The sequence below is a fragment of the Leucoraja erinacea genome, chromosome 24 (assembly GCF_028641065.1).
Source record: "Leucoraja erinacea ecotype New England chromosome 24, Leri_hhj_1, whole genome shotgun sequence".
Taxonomy (NCBI): Eukaryota; Metazoa; Chordata; class Chondrichthyes; order Rajiformes; family Rajidae; genus Leucoraja; species Leucoraja erinaceus.
The window spans coordinates 13,287,159-13,299,854 of NC_073400.1; the positions used below are offsets into that span (position 1 = coordinate 13,287,159).

At 44.8% G+C, this 12,696-nt stretch overlaps 1 protein-coding gene across 1 annotated transcript in view; it reads right to left on the reverse strand.

Moving 5' to 3' along the window:
• The window catches only part of LOC129708534 (immunoglobulin-like and fibronectin type III domain-containing protein 1), a 45,521-nt gene extending 34,132 nt beyond the window's left edge, over positions 1-11,389 (reverse strand). Inside the window, exons 1-6 of the mRNA XM_055654334.1 lie at positions 10,869-11,389; positions 6,459-6,581; positions 5,867-6,006; positions 4,137-4,236; positions 1,724-1,765; positions 628-673 (exon numbers count right to left, since the gene is read on the reverse strand). Of these exons, the coding sequence (XP_055510309.1) occupies positions 628-673; positions 1,724-1,765; positions 4,137-4,236; positions 5,867-6,006; positions 6,459-6,581; positions 10,869-10,914 (497 nt within the window). The 5' untranslated portion in view covers positions 10,915-11,389. The remainder of the gene's footprint in view (positions 1-627; positions 674-1,723; positions 1,766-4,136; positions 4,237-5,866; positions 6,007-6,458; positions 6,582-10,868) is intronic.
• Between the last annotated feature and the right edge of the window lie 1,307 nt (positions 11,390-12,696).

Here is a 12,696-nt window from a genome sequence, read left to right on the forward strand (position 1 = left end):
GTGGATGGTGAAAATGACACCATTTACCGTTTAGAGTAACTCAGGAATACGTGACATTTCGTGTTGAGACCCTTCACATCACCTATTCCGTTTCTCCAGAGATGCTGCCTGACCTGCTGAGTTAATCCAGCTCTTTATGTCTTTCTTTGGTTTAAACCAGCATCTGCAGTTCTTCCTACACAGAGTATTGTTACACAGGGAAACCCAACAATACTATTGTGAGCAGTCTGATGGCCATGCATCTAATCCCCAGCATGCTCCCAGCCACTACATTGCCATACGCAGGAGCTAATGCCTGGAGGTATCTAGTCCGCGCTTCCCTGCAGGAATGTTGTCTGGCTGTTCCAACCCAGTATGTTGATGGGACAGATAGAGATAGATCTTGGAATGAATGTAGAGAATCTCTTATCTTTCCAGTGCAGGTTGCAAATTTCAGATGCTGCCTCACCCACTGAGTTTCTCCAGCAATTTTGTCTACCTTTGATTTTCCAGCATCTGCAGTTCCTTCTTAATAATTCAGATTTCGTTTTTTTCCTCTCTTCACAAATTATATTTGATATAGTCTTCTAACAATATTAACCACATGTCAAGATTAAATCAGAAATTATATTTTGTATAAGTGATTACCATTTTTTCAACATCTTCCGAAAGTCCACAGGGTCTTGCACTTTTTCTTTGGGAAATAGAACACAGAGATCACAATATATTTAAAGCTAGTCAAAATGATTGGCAACTAATGCGGAGGAAGACATCTTGGTTTCTACCAAATTCCTGCACCATTCTGCAATTATTGTTTATTTAAAAATAAATTATATATATATGTGTGTAATATATATATATATATATATATATATATATATATATATATATATACTGATTCTTTTTGTTGTTGGTTATTACAGCGTTAACAGAGTACTATGTTCAACATATCTGTCGTATTGATGCAAGTAAGAATTTCACCATTTTGGAACAAAGCAAAGTTTTCTATACATGGTAAGTAACATTTATAAGATTTTTGAATAGGCACATGGATATATAGGGAATGGGGGAATATGGATCATATGCAGGCAGAGGAGAATAGTTATTCTTGGCATGTTTGACGAACATTCTGGACCAAAGGGCCTGTTCCTCTGATGTACTGTTCTATAGTTCTCAACCCATATTATTTTATACTCACCAAATGACATCCATGGACATTTCTAAGAATGGGAGATCATCTCAAGTTATTGAGAGAGATCGGCTGGGTAGATGCTAAAAGGTTGTTTTCTCTTTCCGTACAGTCCTCAATTATGATCCCAGATTGAGCATTTAGAGATGAGGAGAAATGTCTTGCAAGAGAGCGTTCTAAATCTTTGGAACCGTTTATCTGAGAGGGTTGTGGATGCCAAGCCATTCAGTATATTTAAGACTAAAACGAATAGGGAATCAGTGACATAAGGAACAGCTGACAAAATGGGGTTAAGACACAATATCAGCCTAGATACTGAACGATGATGGAGACTCCAAGGGGAGTAGAGTCTATTTCTGGGCCTATTTCTTAATATCTGTATTTGCAAACAATGCTATTCAAGAGTCAGTCAGAAGATGATCTTTTGTCAATTAACCTCTTTCTTGCAGTTTTATACGAATGTAACTCCTACAATTTCTTTTGATATACTGAACAAACATGTTACTCTGTAGTACATAATGAAATTCTCCCATTTCATGAATAATCCATGCTCACCTTGTATCTGTCCAGGTTTTTTCAGTTTCCTCTTGAAGCCAACTGATCATACGTATGTGAATAGAGACGAACACAGCGATTAATATACAAAAATGGCAATGTACAAGGAACAAACATGCCTGAGGTTAGTTACAAAAGTAAAAAATCACCTATGGGCTGCATGGTGGCATAATGGTGAATTTGTTGCCTTACAGCTCCAGGGACTGAGGTTTAATCCCGACTACGGGTGTTTGTCTGTATGGAGTTTGTACGTTGGCCCCATAAACCTGCATGGGTTTTCTCCGAGATCTTCGATTTCCACCCACACTCCAAAGATGTCCAGGTTTCTAGGTTATTTGGATTTGTATACTTGGCAAAAGTGTAAATTGTCTCTAGTGTGTAGGCTTGTGTTAATGTGCAGGGATCGCTGGTCAGTGCGATGGGCCGTAGGACCTGTTTCTGCGCTGTATCTCTAAACTGAACTAAATTTGACAATATATTTTTGAATGGTGCTGAAGGCACAAGAGGTGGAATAGCTTACATCTCCCTCTACTTCTGATGTTTGAAAATATGAATTGATTATATTCTAGCCTTTATCATCAGCTGTTACTGTTACAAACAAGGAATAAGCCTTGATAATTCTTACAAAACTTGGAAAATCTTTAATTCGGAAGTGGCGGCGCTGTGAAACAGCTGCGGCTCGCCTGCAGTCTGTCTGTTTTTACTTTTTTGTGTTGTTGTTTTTTTGTCTAGTTCCTCTTGAATTTTTGTTCAAGGTGGTGTGTTATGTGTGGGGGGGGGGGGGGTGAAACAGGGCTTTCTGTCTCTCCCTTCGGGGGAATGCGACTTTTTTGTCGTATCCCCCTTTCTCTTCCCCCGCATGCTGAGGCCTAATGGCGGAGCTGGCGGCCTCAACCTGCGACCGACCTCGACCTAGAGCCAGCCAGGCTGGCGTCTTCGAGCTGCGACGACGTTCGGGCAGCGGCACGACTCGGGCGGACGGCGCAGGGCTGAGAACTCCCGTGTGTGGGCGGCGCGGCTACCGGCTGGAAGGTGCTGTACTGTGGACGGACCATCTTGGCTGGAAGGTGCTCCCGTGAGGGAGGCCTGGGTCCCAGCTGGAAGGTGCCCCCACTGGGGGCAGCCCGGTGCGGGGCTGAGAAGCTGCCGTGTGGGCGGCCCGGTGCGGGGCGGAGACGGTGCGGCGACCTGAATCTGGGGCTCGGCCGCGGGCCAGTGGACGACATCGTCGGGAGCTCACAGGTCACAGGCTGGTGCCTGTTTTCCGGAGCTCCCGTGGCAACAGCTGCGTCCGCTGGACTGGAGGGCGGCAGCTTCGACCACCCCCGGGCCGCGGAGCTTGAACCGCGGGACTGACTTACCATCGCCTGGGGGGTATCCCCTCAGCGCAGAGGGAGAAGAGGAGGGAAGAGACAGTAACTCTAAGACTTTTGCCTCCATCACAGTGAGGAGGTGCTTGTTGAACTCACTGTGGTGGATGTTAATTTGTGTTTATTGTGTGTTATTATTATTACATGTATGGCTGCAGGCAACAACATTTCGTTCAGATCGAAAGGTCTGAATGACAAATAAAGGATTCATTCAATTTTGGGAATGCAATCATGCAATTCTGTGGATGACATCTGACTCACTTTTAACTGATTGAATCGATTCTGGAAATTGTGATATTTATCGTCTCTCTCTGTGTTAATCTAACTACAGCTACCTCTTGTGATATTTCTGTTAAAGTTTACTTTTGAAACTTTTGCCATCCATTATTTATCACTTATGCCTTGTACAACCTGGTCACTTCAAAGGATAGTTAAGTCACCCAAAGTGGTGAAAAGTAAACCAGATAAAATCTAGAGGTGCCCTTCTCTAAAGATCACATAAAGGGTTTATCACATTCAATCATGCAATAGCTTGTCATACTTTTATTTCCCCCAGGTGGCAGTAGTATTGGGAATTCCATCATAACAATGCAGCAGTATTGACAATTAGTGTAAGAAGGAACTGCAGATGCTGGTTTAAACCGAAGATAGACACAGAATGCTGGAGTAACTCAGCGGGACAGGCAGCATTTCTGGAGAGAAAGAATGGGTGATGTTTCGGGTCGAGACCCTTCTTCAGATTTGTCGCGCATAGGGGGGAGAGATTTTCGCTGGATTCCTTGAGCGTCATCCCCTTTGAAGTCTCGTTTTCACGCCTTCCACCTCCTTATCTTTGTGTCTCCCTCTCCCCTGACTCCCAGTCTGAAGAAGGGTCTTGACCTGAAACGTCACCCATTCCTTCTCTCCAGAGATGCTGTCTGTCCCACTGAGTTACTCCAGCATTTTGTGTCTATCTTCAGTATTGACAATTACTTGTATACACCTTGAAATGTTAGTTCAAGCTGTGAAGTTGTGGCATTCGATGCATTCTAATAAATTCTCACCTTCGATAATACCCAGATGTGTTACACACCTGGCTTCTCCATATTCATTAGAAAAGACACACCTGTACGAACCAGCATGTTCTGAACTCAGTTTCTTCACCTTAAATAACATAACAATGAATTACTCCATTTTTGAAATGTTTATACATTTTCCTGCATCGTTTTTAAGTGGTTTCACTGTGACTGTAAGTTAGTGAATGGTTCTCAACCTGGTGGTTTAAACCCATGAAGAGGTAATAGTACACTTGGGGTGGCACAGTGGCGCAGCAGTAGAGTTGCTGCTTTACAGCGCCAGAGCCTGGGTCCGATCCTGACTGCAGGTGCTGTCCCATTCTCCCAGTGTCCGCATGGGTTTCCTCTGGGTGCTCTGGTTACCTCCCCCACTCCAAAGACCTACAGGTTTATAGGTTAATTGACTTTGGTAAAATTGTAAATTGTCCCTAGTGTGTAGGATCGTGTTAGGGGTGATCACTGGTCGACGCCGACCCGATGGGCCAAAGGGTCTGTTTCTCTAACGTCTAAAGTCCTGTCTAAAGGATTGGACAGATTATAAAATCACCGTTGAACATGTTTTTTTTTCTCTTAGTAGTTGCTTCTATCATATAGTATTGACTGTGAGCTATGGAATTTTTAAAATAATCAAAACAATCAACATCTGATGTCAGGGTCGAACCCAGGTCTCTGGCGCTGTGAGGCAGCAGCCCTACTGACAGCTTCACCCAAGAAGAGTCAACACTTTCCGTACAATAGTGACTTGTTGGTAAGCTGTTTATAATTAAATAAAAGGGGTAGGAATGACTTCACCTGCCAAGTTGCAGTTTGACAATTGATACAACAATAAAAATCTGCTCAACATGGATTGGCTACATATGATGTATGTGTTTTACTTTTACTAGGAGAAGATGGAAGAGCACACAAGATCCTGTAGAATTACAAGAGCTACTTCAAACAGTGTTTTAAATCTGTGTTGAAAGTGACTAGTTGACACTTAATCTGCCATGTGTTCACCAGACTGATTCCTGGGATGTCAGAACTGTCTTATGAAGAAAGACTGGATAGACTTGGTTTATACTCTCTAGAATTTAGGAGATTGAGAGGGGATCTTATAGAAACTTACAAAATTCTTAAGGGGTTGGACAGGCTAGATGCAGGAAGATTGTTCCCGATGTTGGGGAAGTCCAGGACAAGGGGTCACAGCTTAAGGATAAGGGGGAAATCCTTTAAAACCGAGATGAGGAGAACTTTTTTCACACAGAGAGTGGTGAATCTCTGGAACTCTCTGCCACAGAGGGTAGTTGAGGCCAGTTCATTGGCTATATTTAAGAGGGAGTTAGATGTGGCTCTTGTGGCCAAGGGGATCAGAGGGTATGGAGAGAAGGCAGGTACAGGATACTGAGTTGATGATCAGCCATGATCATATTGAATGGCGGTGCAGGCTCGAAGGGCCGAATGGCCTCCTCCTGCACCTAATTTCTATGTTTCTATGTTTCTATGTAATCAGGAACAATACAAACTGTTAAAAAAAACCTATAATAAACATCGAGAATATCTACTGGAAGTCCATCATTAGCAGCCAGTGATATCCATATTCCAGCCTAACCTAAATATTGTAAAGTACTTAGACAGGCAGTACTCTCGTTGGGAAAACAGAAGCTGGTAACTCATTTTGGTTATGTACTGATAAAGTCACAGATCATAGAAACATTCATAACATTAAGTATTATTCATACCTGCAAAATATATTCATTCGTAGCCTTGTCCTGATAGATCTTGTAATTGTTCTCATCTGTGAGAATGTCCTCCTTGAAGCTCCAGACTACAGTAGGCTTTGGATTTCCACGTACGAGTGCTTTAAAATTAGCAATTTTACCTTTTGAGGAAGATTGAACATGTTAATTAAACTACTTTCAAAAGCCCAAAATAAATGATGATTGGAGTGTTATTGCAATATGTAAATAATAATTTAATTTATAGATAGTTTAGTATCAGAGGCTTATCGCTGGTCGGTGTGGACTGAAAGGCCTGTTTCTACACTGTATCTCTAAAGTCTAAAGGTTTGCAAGTTAATTGGCTTCGGTAAATTGTCCGTAGTGTATGGGTGATCGGGGGTCGGCGCGGACTCGGTGAACCAAAGGGCCTGTTGCCACACTGTATCTCTAAACTACACAAAAAATGTCTCCAAATCCCATTACATCTGATGAACTTGGAGTGCAAGTATGGTCTCAGGAAACTTGATTTTGAGACAACTTTCCGAAGGTGAATTGCCTCTAAAGACACTAGGACGGTTCAGAACACTTGCATCTTTTTTTTAAAGTTCCTCACCTTCTTGCACAGTCAGTGAAATTGGACGTCGTTCAATATCAGGCGCACTACATCCTTCAGGGATATTTTCCGTAAACTCCACCAATGTGACTCCTGGAACTGATGATTTCTTTATCTTGGCCCCTGTACATTTCAGACAAGATATAAAAATTAACAGAAATTAGTAAATTTTTATTTATGTAAAGAGCTTCCCAGCATTTATTTTTAAACCACATGCTCTTTGTTTGTGCGGGTTTGTAGGTTAATTGGCTCTAGTGTGTAGTGAGTGGATGTCAAAGTCGGATAACATAGAACTAGTGTGAATGGGCGATTAATGGTCAGTGTGGAAAGTGGCTTTCAATTATCAGGGACACATACATGCATTGACTGTGGCACCACGGTAGAAGTGCTGCCTTACAGCGCCAGAGATCCGGGTTTGATCCTGACTACAGGGCTGTTTGTACAGAGTTTGTACGTTCTCCCTGTGACCATGTGGGTTATCTCCAGGAGCTCTAGTTTCCTCACATTTAAAGATCTGAAGGTTTGTACGTTAATTAGTCTCTGTAAATTGTCTCTAGTGCGTAGAATAGAAATAACGTATGGGTGATTGCTGGTTGGCTTGGACTCAATGGGCTGGAGGGCCTGTTTTCGTGCTCTGTCTCCAAAACAAAAAAACAATACCACATACAGGTGCACAACCTTTTATCCGAAAGCCTTGGGACCAGACACTTTTCGTAATTCAGAATTTGTCGGTCTTCGGAATGGAAATTTTTTAGCGTAGATTTTAATGGCTGGCTCAGTGGTAGAGTGTTCGGCTCATATCCGCAAGGTCGCGAGTTTGCGCCTTGATCCCGGCAGTTACTCGGTCGCGAGTTTGAGTCTTCAATGTCGTTTTTTCTTGCAGAATAAATGTTTGTATGAAATGCAGTGTAGGAGAGGTGTACTGACTGTGTGGGCAGAACTTTGGAAGTGATTGCCCACCAGTCTAAAAAGCCGCTGTGTGTCTCCCTGTCCCTGGGATAGCAGGGGGCGATCAAACAGCACAATACCCCCCTCCCCCTCCAACTCCAGAGGAATCCGCTCCCCGATGGGCCGCTACGGCGACAAGTGGCAGTTTGCCCACAGCCCGAGCTGCGCCACCCCAAGAACACCTTGCACACCATCAGCTTCTGCCCCTACGTGTTCCTCTGGAGTTGGAGCGGGGCTGGGCTGGAGTTGCTGCTGGCTGTGGGTCTCTTCTCCGTTTGTGGGCCTGGGGGGGTCGCTGTCCCGTTGGTAACGTCTCCGGCCACCCCCCTGGACTGGAGCTGAGACTGGGAACTGTACCGCCCTTGCCCCCTCCCTCTGCAACTGCAAACAACCCCACTCTCCTGCAAGGGCGGTACAGTTCCCGGAGGATAGCAGGTGGCCGGAGACGTCAGGACCAACAGGAACCCGCTCCCCGATGGGCCCCTACGACGCCCTGAGCTGCGCCCCATCATCCGCAACCCAGGTTCCTCTGTAGTTGGAGCGGGGCTGGGCTGGGCTGCTGTTGGCTGTGGGTCTCTGGCTTCTCCGTGCTTGCGGTGGGCCTGGTGGTCGACGTCCAATTGGTCCTGACGTCTCCGGTGACGGCACTGGCCTGCTGCCATCGCCGACGTGAAAACAGTACAAAGCCCCCTCGCCGGTGCAATGAGCGGGGAGCTGGAGAGGGGAGGGATGGGGTCACACACATGGCTGGGGAGCAGAGGGGTGTAAGTGGGGTGAAACTGAAGGGAGCGACAATTTGCTGCTGCCTACACTGTGTATCGTGTCTACTGTGGGAACTTTTTAACTCAGCGGGCAGGTAGCAGCATATTGTCAATTATTAACCCTCCCGTGCAATATACCCTCACCTTCTCTTTTATGGATGGGGATTTAGCTCCACTTTCTTCGAGGACCGACCGGAGGTTCCGCTGTCACCTCTGCGGGCCGCCCTCGGTGAACGTCCTGTCTCCCTGTCCCTGGAATAGTAGGGGGCGATCAAACAGCACAATACCCCCCCCCTCCAACTCCAGAGGAATCCGCTCCCCGATGGGCCGCTATGGCGACAAGTGGCAGTTCGCCCACAGCCCGAGCTGCGCCACCCCAAGAACAAGACGTACCCCTTGCACACCATCAGCTTCTGCCCATACGGGGAGCGTGTTCCTCTGGAGTTGGAACGGGGCTGGGCTGGAGTTGCTGATCTGGGATCTCCGTGCTTGCAGTGGGCCTGGGGGTCGGTGTCCCGTTGGTCCTGACGTCTCCGGTGACTGCACTGTGCTGCTAGCATCGCGACGTGAAGACAGTACAAAGCCCCCGCGCCGGTGCAATGAGCGGGGAGCTGGAGAGGGGAGGGAAGGGGTCACACACATGGCCGGGAAGCAGAGGGGTGTAGGTGGGGTGAAACTGAAGGGAGCGACAATCTACTGCTGCCTGCACGCTGAGTTAAAAAGTTCCCACGCAAGACTCACGATACACTGTGTATCGTGAGTCTACCATGGGAACTTTTTAACTCAGCTGGCAGGTAGCAGCATATTGTCAATTATTAACCCTCCCGCGCAATATATCCTCACCTTCTCTTTTATGAATGGGGATTTAGTTCCCCTTTCTTCGAGGACCGACCGGAGGTTCCGTTGTCACCTCTGTGGGCCGCCCTCGGTGAACGTTTTCAAGGACCTTTCTTCAAGGACCGAAAAAATGTCGCTATTCGGAGGTTTTCGTTATTTGGATCTTCGGATAAAAGGTTGTGCACCTGTACTAGCATTAACACAGTGCTGTGCATATTGTGCTAGTTCCCAAATGGAACTTTAGGCTTCTTCAAGGGAAATGGTGATAATTGTAGAAATCATCTTCATTAGTATACAGAAACTACAGTAAATCAGTAGAACAGCTGACATTGTGAGTCCCCTGGCTCTTAAACCTAGACCTATTAGCGCTGGGGACACTTAATACTAATCCTTCCTGCCAGAAATCTAGCCTTTTTAAGCTTCAAGAAGAACGTGTGAGAAGTTACATTATGAGGTTTAGGAAAGGACATAGAGGCAAAATATCATTAAATTAAAGCATGAGAATGTGTCTTCAGATAGGAAGAGGTAATTGCAGGAATTAAAATGGTGCACTCTACACATTGAAAGTGATGAAACATATGGAGTGAACCTGTAAGTATAATAATAGAGACACCAGCCACAGATCTTTTAAGAAATAATTAGTTGCCCAGTCAGGCCATGATTTGCAGACAGTCTTTATTTGTAATTGACTTGCAAGTATTTGAAGACTTCCTCAAAGAGTTCCAAAAATATAAGAGAGTTGAAACACAATAGTTTCTCCATTTAACCATTAAAGAAAGAACCCTTGATCATAAAAGCTGCGTTATATTCTCCCAAGCGATGAGGGAAAATTGGCTTACGTGAATCGTCTACAAGTCTGACAGTGAATCAGTAATCGGAGCGGTCATTTGATAGCTCATAGCTGCAATGTGGAAATGTGAGATTCTCTCCACTCGAGAGATTTGTAACTTGGAGTTGACCCGGGTTCAATGTAACTCAAGTAAGCAGCAATCTCTCTTGTTAAAAATACCCAAGTGGGAGGTTGTGATTCGACCTCTTCATTTTACACCTCGGAACCGCTGACCCTCAGCAAGGCTGTGTACTCTCCCCTCTCCCTTACTCTCTCTACACCAACGACTGCACCTCCACAGACACCTCTGTCAAGCTTCTCAAGTTTGCGGATGACACAACCCTGATTGGACTGATCTAGGATGGGGAGGAATCTGCCAACAGACAGGAAGTGTCACAGCTGACGTCCTGGTGCCATCGCAACAACCTGGAACTCAATGCTCTTAAGGCAGTGGAATTGATTGTAGACTTTAGGAGAGCTCCCCCCCCCACCCAACTCACCCATCAACAACACCACAGTCACATCTGTGGAGTCATTTAAGTTCCTTGGAACCATCATCTCCAGGGACCTAAATGGGAGGCCACCATCGACTCTGCAGTCAACAAGGCCCAACTGAGGATGTACTTCCTGCGGCAGCTGAGGAAACACAATCTGCCATAGGCAATGATGGTCCAGTTTTATACTGCCATCATAGAGTCTGTCCTCACCTTCTCCATCGTGGTCTGGTTTGGCTCAGCCACCAAGCATAACATCCGGAGGCTGCAGCACATTGTTCAACCAGCTGAGACGTTTGTTGGGTGCAACCTTCCCCCCATTGATGAACTGTACACTGCAAAGGCCAGGAAGCGAGCGGGTAAGATCATCTCTGACCCCTCTCACCCTGGCCACAAACTCTTTGAAGTACTTTCCTCTGGGAGCAAAGCACCAAGGCAAATTCCGTGTATGTTTGCATACTTGGCTAATACAATGTAATTCAATTCAATTCAATTCAATTTTGCACTGAAGGAATACATGCTATAAATTAACATGATTTACCTGGCATGGTGCTTTTAACTGCTTGATTAATAACTTTCTTGTCCATGGTTTACCTCTCACTTTCGACTTGTTCAAGAGATTATTCTTCAAAGCTGTTAATTGAAAGAAAGTAAGAAATTCAATGCTGGATTTTATGAAACTTTCTGACAAATCCTTGAAGTGTTATTCATTTACAGTATATGGCTCTGTGTAGTGTTGACAAATGTGATTGCTTTGAATGCAAAGTGCTCAGATAACTTAACTGGTCAGGCAGCATGTTTGAGAAGGAACTGCAGATGCTGGTTTAAACCGAAGATTGACACAAAAAGCTGGAGTAACTCAGCGGGACATGCAGCATCTCTATAGAGAAGGAACGGGTGACGTTTCGGGTCAAGACACTTCTTTTGTCAGGCAGCATCTCTGGAGGGCATGGATTGGTGACATTTAGGTCAGAACCTTTGTTCAGACTCATTATTCTTCAAACTTTAATTGTTTAGATGAATACACACAGCCATATGCAGTTGAAGGACAGCACGTCCACTAACAATGCCACACTCTCTCATCACTCTGCCAAGTGGCAGCAAGGTTTCTGTGGATCTCTGCCTTTCCTTTGAAAGTTTGTTCCCTGGAATAGGATTGAGTTTGAGTGGAGCGTGCAAGACTCTATAATTATACACCAGTGATTGTCACAGAGGTAAAACTACCAAATCTGTTAATAGATAAACAAGAAATTGAAGATGATGGAATCTTAATTAAAACATCACCGCTTTTTGTTTGTGCCCCCAACAATGCAGTTCTCCCATTTTTATCAAGCACTTACTTCCCCCCCCCCCCCCCCCCACCTACCCAGTCACCCTCTTTTTTCCTCCTTCATGCACATCACTCAACCCTCCATTTCCTCCTTCTCCTCCCCTCTGGTCAATGTTTTTTTCCCATTGTCATTTATTTGTATGAAAAGGAAATAGACTCCATTCTTGCAATGGCAATCGTCCAGTGTCAAACATTATTCATCACTTGCCACACGAAGGAACGGGTACCTGAAAGGACTTTTCCTGGCAGGTTTAGTTTAGTTTTAGTTTAGTTCAGCGACACAGCATTGAAGCAGGCCCTTCGGCCCACCGAGTTTGTGCCGACCAACGATCACCCATGAACTAGTTCTATCCTACACACTAGGGACAATTTACGGGTCAATTAAACTACAAACGTGAACGTCTTGGAATGTGGGAGGAAACTGAAGCACCCGGAGAAAACCCCAGCGGTCACAGGGAACGCGTACAAACTCCGTACAGACAGAAACTGTAGTCAGGATTGACCCGTGTCTCTGCTGCTGTATTCAGCAACTCTACCACTGCGCCACTGTGCCGCTCATCACTTTACCCAGTATCTAGATTACAAAGCAGATTCTTCAGACCATTCGATGTATTTGAATTTGGACGATTTCCTTAAATTCAAATACAGATTGAAATACTAAAGTTTATTTGCATGGAGAAATAACTCCATTCACTTTATTGTTTGGACTATTTAAATTATTTTATTTATCTTTCTGGTTATCTATTTTCCTCTTAAATATTGTGCTAAATTTAGAACACTGAAAAGGTGGACTTTAATTAAAAACATATTGAGAAATGATTATTGATTTCTCCATAGTTATGTTCCTATCCAAAAATCTCTTAAAGGCCATTATTGTATCTGCTCCACCACTAACCCTGGCAGCACATTGCAGGCACTCACTAACTTCTGAATAAAAAAAAGTTCCACACATCTCCTTCAAATTGACTACAATAAACTCCGTTGCTGAACCAGCAGGTCGAGGAACAGCTTCTTTCCGGCGGCTGTCACTCTACTCAAC